The sequence below is a fragment of the Metarhizium acridum genome, assembly GCF_019434415.1.
Source record: "Metarhizium acridum strain ARSEF 324 chromosome Unknown scaffold_356, whole genome shotgun sequence".
NCBI lineage: Eukaryota > Fungi > Ascomycota > Sordariomycetes > Hypocreales > Clavicipitaceae > Metarhizium > Metarhizium acridum.
In genome coordinates, this window is record NW_027094030.1 from 898,038 (window position 1) to 914,584 (window position 16,547).

Below are 16,547 nucleotides of genomic sequence, written 5' to 3' on the forward strand. Positions count from 1 at the left end.
CCACGTGATGGCTCGTTCCCCAAATCACAAGGCAAATGCATGTACGTAACATCATATCGCTGTCATTTTAAGTGTCTAAGTAACTGATGGTAGTCTTTGAGCATCGCTATTGCATACCAGGGTGCTATGGAGGGGGTGTTGAGCTATTCCAGTTGAGTGAGTAGAAAGATCCTTTACGAGGAAGTCGCTCAACCAACCGTGTTCCATGAGTATTATTCCATGCAGAAAGTAACTAAAACGACAGGCACAATATATTTGTACACACAAAAAAAATTATGTTAAGATTGACACATGGGGCTTTACTTTTCGAATGCAGACAATGTCTATTGTTCTTAATGGAAAACTCTAAAACTGTTGTCTTTTGAAATCCCTGCAAACGCTGTCCCATCATGCTGATCGGAATAATAGTGCGGTGCTGATACTCGGCAACGGAAGATATTATATATCTGGAATCGAAAAAAATCGCTGACCATCCCTTATACCGCCGGGTATTATTTGACCACAACCTGTCATCAAGAATCGTACAAATGCTATCAACAAGGGCGAGCTCGTTGAAGCGGAACAAACGGAGCTGTCGCAAACAGCTTAAGCAAGGCAGATGGCAGCGATAACACAAACCGCAGCGGACCACAGGCCAGCAGCTTCAACCAAGCTTTTCATGCCAACTCCGACACCAGCGCCTTCATCTGGACCATCAGCAGTGGTGCCATTGGGGAGAGTTCCATTGACGAGGAGCGTCTTTTGACCGTTGTAATCCCCCACGTTGATGAGAGACTTGTTGAGAGCATCGTATGTGCCGTTGCCGACAAGTTCTGTCATTGTGGTGTTGTTTTCATCACAGCCACATACTTCATACGTGCCACAACCACAAACAACAGGAAGATTCTCTTCCTTGTTGGTGGTGGAGTTGTGGAAGATATAGTGGTGATTGTAAGGATATAGATATGCCCCGTAAAGCCAATGACCAGGCCAGAAGACGAGAGCTCCGGCTGCAAGGCCAACGGCAGCAATACCGAGGGGTGAAACGCCACCAGATCTGTACGGCTTGGCAGCACCTCCGCCGTAGTAAGAATTTCCGCCAAAGCTTCGTGGAGGTCCCGAACCTCCCCGCGATGTGCCACCAGCATTGGAGCTAGAGGCGGTGTTTCCACGGCTGAAGCAAGAATGGTAAGTATCTCAAGCGTGGTAGCGATTCGTTGGGTAGAGCACTTACGATCCACCACCTGAGCTGGAGCCAGATCGACCACCGCTGCCGCTGCTCCCACTACTGCCCCCTCGCGAGCCGCCACCACCACCACCACCTCCTCGACCGCCGCCACCGCCACCGCCTTTTCGCTTGAACAAGTTGTCTTGAGTGATGTCCTCTATTCTGACGGCATGTTGAGGCTCAATAATGTTTGCAGCAGTACTGGACAGTAGTAACGCTGCAAGGAATGTGAAGTCGAACCGCATGTTGAACGTATGGGTGGGTCGCAAGATGCGACCGAGTGCCAGGGGCAAATGTCAGCAAAGGTCGACTTGGAGACCCGCGCAGCCGTATGCAGGGCCTAGGGGAAAACCGAAAGCGACCGCACTGGGGTTGTCGGGTTGTCGGGTTGTCAAGAACGATGCGAAAGTGTACTGTGACGGAATGCTGATTGCTGCGAAGAGTACAAGCTGTGGACATAGAACAATAACGTGAGGCAGCCAGGGGAGGCCAGCGCCTTTAATAGTGATTTCTAGTCTCAAGTGCTAACTACCTAGGTACGGGGAAGGAGTAATGGGACTAGCGAGCGTGTTGTCTTGGCGCCCGTTTGATGTTCCTCACTCCGACAAGCCGGAACAATGAATGCAACTCCGACGTGTGTTGTGTGCGTTTTGTCCGTCCTAATGTCCCTATAAGCTGTCTGTGGCTTCCTCTGGGCGTCATCAATCGATGCGTGTGCTCTCGATCCGCCAACAGTGGCTGAACAGGGGCTCAACTGGGGCAAAGCCGCTAGACCCTAGGGGGCTGATGGCGTGGCTGGTTACGCCTGGCATTTTGTTTGCAATAATTATCACTGGAGCAAACATTGCACTAGACTGAAAGAATGTGGGCAAGGATCCGGATGGTGGGTTGGTGGGCGCACCATGACTTCATTACTCATAATCTGTGGCGCCGTTTGTGATACATACTTGCACCCACAAGTTCAGTGGCGATGGATGTCCTTGGGAGTGCCCTCGCTCCGTACTGCCACTGGACTACGCTCAGCATGCTCTTAGTATTTCGACTCGTTGTCCTTCAATTTTGACAGCTTCTCTTTCGAATGGTGGCAATGGACATCAGCTGAAAGTACCAAGGGTCTTGCCAAGACGGACGGAATCTTCTTCACTTGACACAAAGTAATTACTAGCGCCTTGACATGTTTCCTAAAATACTCGAACAGTCAATGAATCGATGGCGATGTTTCAGTCCAGCGCCTGAGCCCTGGCAATCCATCCCGTCATAGAACTTGTGTCGTGGCGGGTCTCTCACGGTGTCTCTCGAGGAGCCTTTGAGATAAGCTTAAACTCGACGCGAAGCATCCATCAGAGCCTGCTGCGAGAGAATGAATAACTGTCTGGTGGCAGCGACAGATTGCGCTAATGCTGGCCAAGAGGCTGTGCATATTTCCCGGCTTTGGAATCTTCCATTTGTTCTGCAGCATCGCGCACTCCACATTGCTCAAGGGTTGTGAGGCGCAGCTTGCACAAGCTCAGTGCCTTGGGGAGAGCCTTACCCCAGCAAACCTTTTGAAAGACGTCTGGTTAGCCTGGCCTGGCCGTAATCAGCACCGAAGACGACTTTGGACCTGACTATCACAAGTCATTCGCCGTCAACAAAGCGTCTGCACTCGCTGCCTAGTGGGAATCGCAAAACCCGTGATCTGCTCCGCCTGCGGCCAGGTGCCATTGGGAGTTGCCATTTAGGTAACTAACTAGGGCATGACTGCGGAAACAAAGCTGAAATAATGACCATCGCTAGGACGCTAGGCTGAGGCTCTTCGGATCTTCCATCAAGATAGTTTTCCGAACAGGCATCTTGATGGTATTCAGCCATGACCCTGCTTGATCCCACACACGCAGCTCCTGTGCATCTCATGTAGCTGGCGAACGGCGTGGCTGGTTTCGAGTCTCGTCGGATTGTGCCACCGCTTCAATGCCCTTAGATAGCGACTGTGACCATGTAGGCTAGAAGAAAAGGCAACAAAGCATAGATGCGACACAATGCACCCCAATTTGCCAATATGACCAAAAGTTACAAGCACTATGGCATCTTGTCACATAACAAGCCTAACTCGCACCGGACAACTTGGGACTTGGGATATTGGATCGTTAAGCCGAGAGCCGAGAGCCGAGCGCCGAGCGCCGAGCACCGACTTACACCATTCGTCTTCCAAAGCCACCAGCTGCGATGCCGCTCTGCCATGATTCATATTTGACCAATCGAGCAGGGAAAGAAGCGTCTGTTCTTCTGCCGATTTATCCTCAGAATCCAGAAACAATGCTGTAAAGTGCTGCATATTGTGCCACCACCCTCAAATGACATCTGTTCCTGAACCCAGCCGCCTCGAAGGCGCTGGGAGCGCTCCACGTCGTCGCAATGGCCGTCAGCAGGCGTGTGAACCATGTCGCAAGCGCAAGGTAGCATGCGACCATCAACTACCCGTCTGTTCAAGGTGCAGGCGCGGAAACATCACCGACTCATGCATTTACATCATTGACCAGCAGCCGCAAAAGAGGCTCCAATTTACGCCCCCTGCTTCGCCTTCACCACGGCTTGCCACGCAGCCGAGGACTGAGCTGCCACGAGACTTCTCACTTCAGCCTGACAATAACGTGGGATATCTGGGGGCCACCAGCTTTTCCGCTGTATTCCAGGATACGCAGACCGTCTTGCCACAGAGTGGAAGAACTCCGGAGCAAGCCGAGGATCTGCAGTTTGCCTTGTTCGAAGAACACCCGTCCTCTAGGTCATTGAGCATTCTGCGCTCCATCCCAGATCGTGCGACCTGCAGTGTATTATTTAAGCTTTATGTAAATCCAGTTGACGGGTGGTGTCGTCTTGCCGCACAGATATTGAACGAGAGCCTATGGATTACGTTTGGCGATGTTCTAGACGGCACGAGAACCCAAGCCAATCTGACAACCATGGCTAGGATTCTGTGTCGGAATAGCTCGATACCACTCCAGGAGGAGCATACAGATCCAATCATGTGGCTGCGATCATTTTCCGGCCAAAAGATGCGATGGGAGTCGCTTGGGCTGCTGTTTTGCTACTGGGCTTTGGGCACAAAATCGCTCCCCGAGAATGCTGAGCTCCGCGAGACCCAGCAACTGCGTGATACCGATCGACGAAGACTACTCAATAAGTACACGCTTTGTGCGGGCATGTGCGTGGATATATGCAAGAATGGCTCCACGGCGAATTCAATGCTTGCGATTCTACTGTACAGATACGGCATTATTCAGTCCATCATCAGCGGAGATGCAAGTAAGTCTTTTGTTCCCCCCATTCCACGCTTTTCAGCGCCATGTGAAGAATCTTGACGAAATCATGTAAGCTAACTCGGCAATAGGCATTCAGGTTTGGAGAATCCACGGAGAACTTGCCGCTCTGACCAGCTTCCTTGGTTTACACGTCACGCCGCCCTCCATGATTAATGATCACTCCATCAGCTCCGAGATGAAGCGTCGGCTTTACAGCATGATCTTCAAGAGCGACAAAGTCGTTGCTACATTTACCGGTCGCCCTCCACTCATTGGCAGTAGGTTTGCCACGACACCGCTGCCACTAGATGTCAGTGACGAAGAATTGCTAAACAGCGACGGCAATTCGCTGGCCAACAGTCCCAATGTTGACGAGCACGGATGGAACAACAGGGGCAAGATCTTCCCCGGGACCATGATGAGAGCCAAAATGATACTTACTCTGATCAAGGAGCAGATTTTGGAAATCGCGCTTCAGATTACGCCGAGTAGTGATACACACCAAGTCTTGTAAGTGGCGGTTTGTACCTGTCGACACTGTCTTCCAGGCTGACTCGGGCACCAGAAACGACTTGCGGAGGAGAGAGCTGGAAGCCCTCGACCAGTTCCCCAAAGTCCTCATCTACCGCGACACGGATATAAATGATCCAGACACGGACGGGCCTACCCTTTACTCCCGCGTCATGATTCGCCTCGACCACCTCCAAAACATGTTCTTCATCGAGCGCCTCCTCAGCAAAGGCAGCTCCATGCTCGGCCCTGAAATCATCGACATTAGCTTCGAAATGATTTCCCTGACGCTCATATTCTGGACACACCAGGACAAACTATTCGGCGTGTCGGGCGACTCCGAATGGCTACTGTTGTGCTATGCCGCGCCCGCCGCCGGCATTCTTTGCATGGAATTGCTCCGCGGTCGTGGCTCGGCAGCAGCCACCCCTGGCCGTCGCGATAGTAGCACCAATCCCCCGATTACGAGGTCGCGCTTGATCCAGCAGCTAAGTCTGCTGGTTGGATTTCTGGACTGGGTTGGTCCCATGGCCCCCAACACAGAGAGCTGCAGCAGTGTGAAGAAGGCAGTGCGGCACGTTTTGGACCAGGCTTTGAATGCGGGCGCGCCGCAGGTTACGGCGCCGATGGACTGGGTTGGCGATTTCGGAGTCGGCTTTTCTGGGGATATGAATGATTTTTTCAACTTTGAACTTTTGCACACTTTTGATTGGTTGCGGCCTGATGGGCAGTGATGGGAGCTGGAGAGAACGATACCATTATGAGTGATGAGCGCTGGATTTGTGTAATTGATTAGAATTCGAATTTGTCTTTACATTATTGCAAAGCTGTAATAAATGGTGATGCCGTTGATGTGAGGCTGCAGATGGTGACTATGCAGCCTTTTCCAACTCCAGATATCAATTATCAATCCCCACTCCCAGTTGCGCATTTTCACCCAGACGTTGGGTGTGGCTGCGCAACCGTCAACCTACTCACCTGACCTACTTACTACTCACCTCATCTCAAACGGCATTGCATAGCCTTCACAAAAGGCAAAAATTCTCGTCTACCAACGCTGGGAGGGTTATTTTAGAGCGAGTCCAAGGTGCAAACAAAGTCCATCCACATGTCTGGTGACGTCGACAACTCTCTCCTCTCACGGCTTCAAGCCCTCCGCGGTGAGGGTGGTTCGCCCAAAAGCCCAGCATCAAACCCGTACGGCACATCGTCCCCTCACCATCTCATCGAAATGCGGATTATTAACAGCACTAGTATAAAATTCGACGTTGTCGAGCGAGCCAAGGCGCCAACAGGGGGGGATATCCTCGCCGCCCGGCTCAAGAACCTCCGCAGCCAGGCAGATGCACCCATCTCGCCAGCACCTGCCAAAATCACAGAGCGGACCGCAAAACACACATCAGACGTACCGGGTTCAAAAAAGACTCAAGATGTCGAGGATGACGTAGATGCCCTCTTTGAAACAGACGACAAGGCACTAGAGGAGATGCTCGCAGACCTCGACACCCCCGAACCCGCGTCCAAGGACGAACATGTTCAAGCCCTCCTGGAGCAATTATCAGCCCAAATACCCAAAGATGACGACCAAGCAGACGACTCAGATGGGGAGCGAATGGCGCGAGAGGTGGACGACGTAATTGCCCGGTTCAACGACGAGATAGAAGTCGAAGCGCGGGACGACAAAGAGGGCCAAGGACCACCAGAAGGAGGGACGGACGACAACACACAAATTGCACTGCCGTCGGTCCCGGCAAACCCCGACCTCCCACAAGACACGTCGCCCAAGCCCAAAGGAATAGACGACATTACCGCACGCATGGCCGCCCTCCGAGCCCCAGCAGCAGAAGACGAGCTCCCCTCGGTGCCCACGTCGAAACCGTCCAAGCGCGTGGACAGGCTGACGAGCAGGACAAACTACACAGACGACGACGTGGACTCCTGGTGCACGGTGTGTTTGGAGGACGCCACGCTCCGGTGCTTGGGGTGCGACGGAGACGCGTACTGCGCCCGGTGCTGGCGGGAGATGCACGTCGGGCCAGCAGCCGCGTGGGACGAAAGGAGCCACAGGGCGGTGCAGTTCACGAGGGACGGCGACAAGGAGAGCAAGATTGCCCTGGGGGCCTAACGAGACTTCATGCTCGAGACTGTAGCGCAAGACAACCACGCCACTCAAGTGCCATTTCCCAATTGCCGGCTCCCTCTTTACTCAAAACCCCCGGTCGGCGCACTCACCTAGATGGATCCCTCAAAAAAGTGCCATCTTGTTTGAACCGCCGGTTCACTTTGTACACCAAACGCGGGCGGCGGCCTTTATCCCGCCATGTTCGCTGGTGTAACAAAAGCTGGGCTGCTCCTCTGCTTATTGAACGGGTGGCCGGCTGCGTTATCCCTTGCCGGCATTCCTAGTCATGCTGTGCGTGGCCAAGACGGTAAAAAGACGCCGTCATCTTACTAGTGGTCTAGCCGGGGAGAAACATGGCCGCGATGTCAGACCTCGTCGAGGAAGCGGCAGCGGCCAAGATACATTTATGTGAACCGAGGTGGAAGGATTCCAAGGCCAGGGCACACGTGGATATGCCGGGTGTCGCGCACAAAGACGGTGATATGCCGGGCCAGTGGGGTTGGCTCCCGCAGATGCCGGCGAGGGGGGAAAAGGGATTGGTGTCTATAGATTTTCCCATTTCAAGGGGCAGGTGTATTGGCTTCATTGTACGCCGGATGGTTCTGGAACCATTCACACCCACAACTCGAGATGTGGGCTTGGACTCGCTGAATTCCTGGCCGCGAGTTATTTTCATTGTGGAACACGCTTCCCGCAATGGTTCCGGAAAGTGTGGTGAGGGAGTTGTACCAGCATATGCCCGTCGTTGCGGACACCCCTGAAGCTTGTAGTCTACGACAAAGGGCCATTTATCAAGCGTACCAAGGCACACTCATGGTATTTAGGCACAATACACATACACAAACATCAAGCTCTTGCCTTTCCAGAGAACAAAGCGACGAAACTCGCCGCACGTCACACGCTAGGGCTCAAAGGACTTATCGAGCCTTGTTGCCTACATAACCAATGCATTCACAGAAAGTCCTACGGCTAGTTCTGTCGTCCGCCACCAGTGCTAATAAGAAATCAATTTAACTCCAGCCTGCCTATCCGTGCATTCCCAAACCTAAGACGCATGCTACCTAACCTTACTTCTGGAAATTAAAGTAAAAGAAACCGAGACTTCATTTACGCTCTCGAGTTACCACTCCTCTCATTCTGAGTCGATCCATATGCTGGGCTCCTACGCACATCCTCCCACGTAGCGTTGAGGCGTCTCCCCGTAGCAGCCAACAGGCCTTCCTCCTCGGCCTCCTCAGCATCCTCATCCAGATCGGCGATATTTACTCTTGGACTGCGCACGATGGCTGTTGCGAACACGATCAAAAATACGGCCAAAAAGGCAAACTGGACCCAGAAATCGACGATGCCAAAGAATGGCCATGTGATGGTAATGCGGTTCAAGAATGTAGACATGACGGATGGCGTGCAAATGTCCTTGGCGTGCTTCAAGTCGAGCTGCTCTGAGCAAGGACGCACAAGATCTGGCTGGCCTTGGCAAGAGGGCTGTGCGCCCGGGTACTCGGGCTTGTTGGAGCAGAATGTCTGCGTGCCATATATGGAGTACTGTGGCGCAATGAACATGCTGACGGCATAGTTGATGGCGAGGACGGCGAGCGTGAGCATGACGGTGGCGATGAGCAGCGCCTGAGGGGCAGTTCTGCCGCGGCGGATTTGGAAGATGCGGATCCAGAGGAAGCGGATGCCGACAGTGGCGATGCCCGAGATGGTGCTGCTAAAGAGAAAGAGGATCAACAGCGCCATGAGGACGTAGTCAATGGGAAAGACGCGGGCGAGCTTGACAAAGACCCAGTTGAGGGGTTGGAAGATGTGGATATTGCCGAGGATGTAGCCGCACCGTTGCTTGCATACCGAGTTTTTGGCCTTGTCGATGCCCGTGATGAGCATGGATACCCAAATAAGAAGCGAGGGGAGTAGGAGAAGGATGCCGCAGAGCATCTTGAGCGGCCGCAATAGCGCACAGAGCTTGAGCCAAGCCTGATATACTTTGCTCTTGCCTTCGCCCTGTGCCTCGGCAGCAATGCGTTCGCGACGCACCAGCGTCTGCTCTTCTCTAACGAGCGCATCAAGCTCGCGGCGGTCCTTGCGAGACATGCCCTCTTGGCGGCCGGCATTGCGCATCTCAAGCTGGCGCTGCCTTTCGCGGTTTTGCTCCAGCTGAGAAGCCGTGGTTGCCGAGAGCTGAGGCGCCGACACGGAGGGCGCGGATTTGATAAAGGCAATGGGCATCAGCGCCAGACCCGACCCCGTGTAGACGACGTACAGCAGAGTTCCCAATGTGATTAGCAGGCCCAGGGCAAAAGTAAGGGCCTTTTCCGCATGATTCCGCGCAATTAGATCCTTGAAGTAGTCCAAGTCCCAGTGTGCCTTGGACGAGTCCCCCGGAGACGGCATGAAGAAGCCCAGCAGGAACAGTATGACGACCAAGGCAACAAAGAACAATGTGTACTTGCAGGCAGCCCAGAATCGGCTGTGCCATGTTCTTCCTTGCTCCTCAAACTCGATCTCGTCATACTCCTCGTACCAAAAGTAGGCGAAGGGAATGATGACCAGACATAGTAAGGCGTCGGCACTGTACAGGCAGTAGTAGACGATCTTGAGGGTAAGCAGGATCCTGTTCACTCTCTCGGGAGTGGCCCAATCCTTCTTGGCGCCTTGCGAGACGGAGCTGGTGGCGGAGACGAGGGCGATGTCGACGGGCAGCAGCAGGACGGTGGCGAGCAAGGAGGTGAGAGTGATGATGGCGACGATGCTTACGACGGCGGAACGGTCGCGCGGGGTCTGCCATGTAAAGGTTGTGATGATGGCCGCGAGGAAGCAGAGGACCACGACTATGGCGTATGTGGTCCAGATTAAGCTGGTTTGCACGAGACCTGCGTCAGCCATGGCGGACGGTCGTCATTGGTCCAGGCGAAGTGGTTCACCAGATTGATGCTCGGTTGATATGGAGTATATGGATGGAGAGCAGATTGAGGCTTGAGAGCGAAGCTTGACACGAGATGCTGAAGAGCTGAGCAAAGTGGGAGGCAAAAACGGGCGTGACGCAACGTTCCGTGATGGAGACGTCATGGATACGAGAAGGCGGCAAGGAACGGGGAGCGTACAACCAGGCGACCGCTGGGGTCCTGGCGCCATGTGATTGGCTAATGCTTGCGCAGGTACTCTGGTACTAGTTACTTAAGTAGTTAGTATGCCTGTTTCTGGGGGCCTTCAGTGTTTGTTTCAGTGGGGCTTTGCTGCCCTGAGACATGGTGAGCTTGCGGCGCAAGTGATTGCTGGGCAACTGCACTGAGCATCAGCAACCTTGACGTTGGCAGTCCAATGTTTCTAGTTCTAGATGTCCAAAAATTCCGATGGTGCGAGGCGTGTGGGACCAGCACTTGCAGATACAAGGCCACAGTCGGGTCTGAGCACTTGAGCTGAGTTGACATCTGGAGTATTGAGGGCTGGAGCCATTCATTCGCCGTGTGGTTGGAGCTAGGCATTGCATGTGTTCTGCTGTCCCCGGTGCCAATGCCCTGCACATAATCCCTGGCCCACTGCTAATGCACACGCCAGCCAGGCACCTTCATTGTTGCCGGCGCGGCTGCGAATTGTTCCGCCCAAATCTCGGTGGACCGCGCAGCTTTGTGCATCCATGTCTGGAGCTCACCAGAGCCACCGCCGTGCGCAGCGCACCTTCAATTTCAACCTGGGCTATTTGCGATACTCGACATTGCCGCGCAAATACTGTCCATTGCCGCCGCACCGAAGCCGTGAATCCTCCTTCGACCTCTCCGGAACCCCGGCTGGCTTCATATTTGACTTGCCCGGATGCTGGGATAATGGTCTTGCGCCATGCAGGTGTACACCGAGCTCGTGCCTCCTTCGGCCGTCACACACTCCTTGAGCTTGCCCTTGACTTCTGCCTCTGCCAGTAACCTTGTCGTCGCCAAAGGCTCCCTCCTACAGATTTTTTCCACCAGATCAATCCCTGCCGAGCTTGATCCTCAAGCCCAAGACGCGCAATCCTCAGTCAAAGAAGGCCATGTACACTTTGACCGCCGCGCCAACGACGACGATGGCCTCGAATCTTCTTTTCTTGGCGTCGAGTCACTCATCGTTCGAGCCGACCCCTCCCATAATACCAAATTAGTTCTCATCAGCGAGATTCCGTTAGCAGGGACTGTCATTGGCTTGGCCAGAGTCAAAATCAAGAATACGCCATCTGGAGGGGAAGCCTTGCTCCTGGCTTACAAGGCCGCCAAGATGTGCTTGACAGAGTGGGATCCTCAGAGGCATACACTCGAAACCACATCCATTCATTATTACGAAAAGGACGAATTACAAGGCGCGCCATGGGAGATGCCCTTTGGCGACTATGTCAACTACCTCGAGGCTGATCCTGGCAGCAGATGTGTTGCCTTCAAATTTGGAAGCAGGAACCTGGCCATTTTGCCCTTTACTCAAAGCGAAGAGGATTTGGAAATGGACGATTGGGATGAAGACCTGGATGGTCCTTGCCCCGTCAAGGAGGAGCCGCCCACTACCAACGGAGACGGTCCGGGAGATCACGACCTGGTCAAATCAAGATACACTCCGTCATTTGTCCTACGACTACCGCTTTTAGATCCATCGTTACTGCATCCTGTACATCTTGCCTTCTTGCACGAGTATAGGGAGCCCACATTTGGCATTTTGTCCTCAATGCAGTCACCATCACCCGCGCTTGGTATCAAGGACCACCTCACTTACAAGGTCTTTACTCTGGATCTGCAACAAAGAGCATCAACAACTATTCTGTCGGTCACGGGTCTCCCACAAGACCTTTTCAGAGTCATTGCCCTTCCTGCCCCCATGGGAGGGGCCTTGCTCGTGGGCGAAAATGAGCTTATCCACATTGATCAGTCTGGCAAGCCCAATGGTGTGGCTGTCAACGACATGGCAAAGCAAATGACATCATTCAGCCTAGTTGACCAATCTGAGTTGGGCCTTAGACTTGAGGGCTGTGCAGTTGAACTGTTGGCAAATGATATTGGTGAGCTGCTCTTGATTCTGAATGATGGGCGTCTAGCCATCATTTGCTTCCATATCGACGGCCGCACCGTGTCTAAGATTTCCATTAGACTTGTTAGTGCTGAATGCGGAGGAAATTTGATAAAAAGCCAAGTGTCTTGTATTTCGAAATTAGGCAGCAATACCCTGTTTTTGGGCAGTGAAAGCAATGACTCCATTGTGCTGGGCTGGTCGAGAAAACAGGGCCAGGAGAAGAGAAAGAAGTCGCGGCTCCTGGATCCCGACCTTGCTTTGGATGTTGATGATCTCGACCTGGATGACGATGAAGATGACGATCTCTATGGAAACGACTCTAGCCTGGCCAAGCCCAGCCAAACCATCAACGGGAGCTCCAAGCCGGGCGAAGTCAGCTTTCGCGTCCAGGATACCCTTTTGAGTATCGCACCCATTCGCGATGTTGCTTGTGGCGCTCCTGCATTTGTGCCTGACAGCGAGGAAGCAACACTGTCCAAAGGTGTTACTGCAGAGCTGGAGTTGGCATGCGCAGTTGGGCGAGGGTTCAGCGGTTCAGTGGCAATCCTCAATAGAGAAATCCAACCCAAGGTCATTGGTAGATTTGATTTCCCGGAAGCACGGGGCTTCTGGACCATGTGCGTCAAGAAACCCTTGTCAAAGGGCGCAGCGGTAGCAAGCGACTACGATACTACTGCACAATACGACAAGTACATGATCGTGGCCAAGGTTGATCTTGACGGCTATGAGACCTCAGATGTATATGCATTGACGGCGGCTGGGTTCGAGACGTTGAAAGACACCGAGTTTGAACCAGCTGCCGGATTTACTGTGGAAGCCGGAACAATGGGCAAGCAGATGCGAATCATTCAGGTTCTCAAATCCGAAGTTCGATGCTATGACGGGGGTGTGTTTTTTCCCTCTTTCTTCTTTTTCTTTCTTTAACAGCTGAGCATTGTGAAGTGCGTTGTGTGCTAATTTGAGCCAGATCTTGGATTGAGCCAAATCCTCCCAATGTTGGATGAAGACACAGGGGCGGAACCGCGAGCTACGAGTGCTAGCATAGTCGACCCATATCTGCTTCTGAATCGAGATGATAGTAGCATCTTTATCGCCCAAATACATAGCAACAACGAACTAGAGGAGGTCTTCAAGCCAGATGGGACCCTCAAGTCGACCAAATGGGCTTCAGGATGCCTGTACAATGATACGCAGTGGATCTTCCAGAGTAATGTCAACAAACAGAAAGCTGACGCAGCGGATCGAATCATGATGTTTCTGCTTAGTTCGGCTGGTGCCTTGCATGTAAGTTTCTACATAAAGCTGATTCAGGTGCGTAGCTAACAGACGTAGGTTTACGCACTGCCTGATGTGTCCAAACCTATATTTGTTGCAGAGGCTCTTACTTCGATCCCACCCTTCTTGTCTGCAGCCTTTGTAGCCAGAAAGGGGGCAAGCAAAGAAAGCATTACGGAAATCCTTGTGGCTGATTTGGGCGATGCCATTTCACAGACGCCATACCTGATTGTAAGTAAGTGCCTCGGAGTGATTCACATCCAAATACTAACCATATCAGGTACGGCATGCTAGTGATGACTTGACCATCTACGAACCTGTACGATGTCAAGAAGAGGGCGACGCCGAGTTGTCAGCCTCTTTGCTTTTCAAAAAATGTGTCAACACATCACTTGCTAAGACGGCTCCAGAGGTGTCCGAGGATGACGCAGAACCGCCGCGATTCGTACCACTGCGACGGTGTGCAAATGTGAATGGCTATGGCGCCGTCTTCCTCCCGGGTGCCTCGCCAAGTTTTGTGTTAAAGAGTAGTCATAGTGAGCCGCGGGTGATAGGCCTGCAAGGCTTGGGCGTTCGAGGAATGAGCACGTTTCACACCGAGGGCTGTGACCGAGGATTCATTTACGTCGACGTGGAGGGTATTGCCCGAGTAACGCAGCTTCCAAGTAACGCCAGCTTCACTGACTTGGGAGTGTCTGTCAAAAAGATAGCATTGGACGGTGATGTGGGCATGATTTCATATCACCATCCCACGGGCACTTATGTGGTTGCCTGCACCAAGCTGGAGCCATTCGAACTTCCTCGAGATGATGATTATCACAAAGAATGGGCAAAGGAGACGATCAAGTTTCCGCCAACCACGGCGCGAGGCATCTTGAAGCTCATTAACCCTGTAACATGGACGGTAATCCATGAGCTGGAGCTAGAGCCTTGCGAATCAATTGAGAGCATGAAGACTCTACATCTTGAGGTGTCAGAAGAAACCAAGGAGAGGAAAATGCTCGTCGCTGTTGGCACAGCGCTGTCCAAGGGAGAAGATCTGCCTACCAGAGGACGAGTGCAGGTGTTTGACATTGTGACAGTGATTCCAGAACCAGGGAGGCCAGAGACAAACAAACGCCTCAAGTTAATCGCCAAGGAGGAAATACCCCGAGGTGGCGTGACGGCTTTGTCGGAAGTCGGGGCGCAGGGATTGATGCTCGTTGCCCAAGGCCAAAAATGCATGGTCCGCGGTCTCAAGGAAGACGGATCTCTTTTGCCTGTAGCGTTTTTGGACATGAACTGCCACGTAGCCAGCGTCAAGGAACTCCCTGGGACAGGCCTCTGCGTCATGGCAGATGTGTTCAAGGGCCTGTGGTTCGCAGGATATACCGAAGAGCCCTACACGTTCAAGATACTGGGCAAAAGCAGCGGCAAGCTGCCCCTTTTGGTGGCCGACTTCTTACCCGACGGCGAGGACTTGTCCATGGTGGCGGTCGATGCAGAAGGAGACATGCACATATTGGAATTCAACCCAGAACACCCCAAGTCGCTGCAGGGCCACCTGCTCCTTCACCGGACATCCTTTGCCGTCACGCCAAACACACCCACATCGACACTTCTCCTGCCGCGAACCCATTCCCCATCCTATCCACACGCTTCGTCATCGTCACACATGCTTCTGCTGGCCTGCCCCTCGGGCCAGGTTGCTGCCCTCTCTCCTCTCGCCGAATCCACGTACCGGCGATTATTGTCGGTGACGAATCAGTTACACCCCGCGATTGTTGCCCACTGCGGTCTTCACACCAAAGCACACCGGTATCCGGACCAGTCATGCGTAGCCGTGGGCGTGGAAACAGCAGCGTCGTCGGGCAGGGCTTTGGTCGACGGCACGGTATTAGCCAGATGGAGCGAGTTGGGGGCCGCAAAGCGGACAGACGTTGCGCTAAGAGGAGGCTACGATAGCGTCGCTGATTTGCGCGACGACTTGGAAGGTGTACTCGGATGGTCTGCAATGGCGTACTTTTAGTGGTTTCGGGGAAAGGGGTCAAATGTAATCGAATATTCAGCTGTTCACATCCATCTATCTACCAACCCGCCCGACCAGTGGCTAGCAATTCGTGGCAGTAGTAGTAAACATGAACCCCGTACGGCAGTTGACGGCGCTCGGCACTGTTGCGCAAACCGTCGTCGTCTGCTGCACCACATTCGTGGCCCTTGTACATGCGCATGGCAGCGTGAGAATTGCTGAACAGCACGTCAGTCTTTGGGAACCTTTTGGGGAGACGAGTCCGAAACGTACCGTCGGCAATGCAGAAGTCACCCGCAGCATCATACTGACAGCCCATGGTCTTGTTCCCGTACCACGTGTGCGTGGTCGTGATGCCGCATTCCGACGGGCCGGGCGTGGTGTGAGGCGGGCTGGCGGTAGTTGGCGCCGGACAGCCTGGGCCGTCTGTGTCGCTTGTCCGCGGCTTCGTGCCTGGCGTGACGGCGGAGGCAGAGGCGAGGGATCTGTTTTTTGTGTTTGTTAGTTTATATGTAAGTGTGGTTGTTGGGGTTGTCACGAACCCGAGGGCGATGGCGATGGCGATGGCGATGGGCTTCATTTTTGGGAGTTTTGGAAGTTGCTCCGTGTTTGAGCTGCGAGGGAGTGAAGGGGGTTTATATATTGACACCACATGGCTGGGTTTGAGGGGTTGGCATCTCGTATGGATCCGAGCGCGGCAACGGTCCCTCGGCTGTGTGGCGTGAATAGGATTTTGTGAAGCTTAAGTTGGTGCGTGGGGTGCGCAGTTACGAGCGAGCTGAAATGGATCTCGGTGTGAATCAACGGTGGGCAGTGCCGCTTTTACTCTCGAGGTTGACAAAGTTTGGTAGCTTAGCTAGGTTTGCTGTAGTTTGGAAGAATTGCTAGGCTATACGATCTCTTGGCAGGGATGTTGCTTGATGCTGGAGTTGCGTTATCTTGTCTTCTCGCCAGAGTTGTTGTCAGTTGGCTATGATTGTCCTATATACGGCTTAATTAGGCTTTGTCTTTTTGGATTCGAAAGTTCCATAACCATTTCCTGCATGTCGCTGAGAGTAGAGGTGGTGGCTGCTGGGCGACGTCGGGATTGTGGTGTCAACGGCATATAACTAGTTA

The 16,547-nt window shown here is 53.2% G+C and overlaps 6 protein-coding genes across 6 annotated transcripts; 3 read left to right on the forward strand and 3 right to left on the reverse strand.

Moving 5' to 3' along the window:
• Window positions 1–84: 84 nt before the first annotated feature.
• Window positions 85–1,835, reverse strand: J3458_015621 (uncharacterized protein). Its single transcript, XM_007815804.2, has 2 exons — window positions 1,214–1,835; window positions 85–1,153 (listed from the first exon to the last, which is right to left on the reverse strand). The coding sequence occupies exons 1-2, from the start codon at window positions 1,450–1,452 to the stop codon at window positions 586–588; spliced, it is 807 nt and encodes a 268-aa protein (XP_007813995.1). The 5' UTR covers window positions 1,453–1,835; the 3' UTR covers window positions 85–585.
• A 1,616-nt stretch (window positions 1,836–3,451) lies between these two features.
• On the forward strand, window positions 3,452–5,884 carry J3458_015622 (uncharacterized protein). The gene is made up of 3 exons (XM_007815805.2): window positions 3,452–4,492; window positions 4,578–4,998; window positions 5,054–5,884. Exons 1-3 carry the CDS (start codon window positions 3,541–3,543, stop codon window positions 5,730–5,732), a joined length of 2,052 nt encoding a protein of 683 aa, XP_007813996.2. The 5' UTR covers window positions 3,452–3,540; the 3' UTR covers window positions 5,733–5,884.
• Window positions 5,885–5,890: 6 nt separating this feature from the next.
• On the forward strand, window positions 5,891–8,140 carry J3458_015623 (uncharacterized protein). Its single transcript, XM_066120861.1, has 2 exons — window positions 5,891–6,195; window positions 6,253–8,140. The coding sequence occupies exons 1-2, from the start codon at window positions 6,107–6,109 to the stop codon at window positions 7,121–7,123; spliced, it is 960 nt and encodes a 319-aa protein (XP_065974189.1). The 5' UTR covers window positions 5,891–6,106; the 3' UTR covers window positions 7,124–8,140.
• Window positions 8,112–10,126, reverse strand: J3458_015624 (uncharacterized protein). The gene has a single exon (XM_007815807.2). The coding sequence runs from the start codon at window positions 10,004–10,006 to the stop codon at window positions 8,228–8,230; it is 1,779 nt and encodes a 592-aa protein (XP_007813998.2). The 5' UTR covers window positions 10,007–10,126; the 3' UTR covers window positions 8,112–8,227.
• Window positions 10,127–10,803: 677 nt separating this feature from the next.
• On the forward strand, window positions 10,804–16,338 carry CFT1_1 (mRNA cleavage and polyadenylation factor subunit). The gene is made up of 4 exons (XM_007815808.2): window positions 10,804–13,034; window positions 13,116–13,432; window positions 13,481–13,654; window positions 13,704–16,338. The coding sequence occupies exons 1-4, from the start codon at window positions 10,958–10,960 to the stop codon at window positions 15,429–15,431; spliced, it is 4,296 nt and encodes a 1,431-aa protein (XP_007813999.2). The 5' UTR covers window positions 10,804–10,957; the 3' UTR covers window positions 15,432–16,338.
• J3458_015626 (uncharacterized protein) lies at window positions 15,204–16,473 on the reverse strand. Its single transcript, XM_066120862.1, has one exon. The coding sequence runs from the start codon at window positions 16,009–16,011 to the stop codon at window positions 15,490–15,492; it is 522 nt and encodes a 173-aa protein (XP_065974190.1). The 5' UTR covers window positions 16,012–16,473; the 3' UTR covers window positions 15,204–15,489.
• Between the last annotated feature and the right edge of the window lie 74 nt (window positions 16,474–16,547).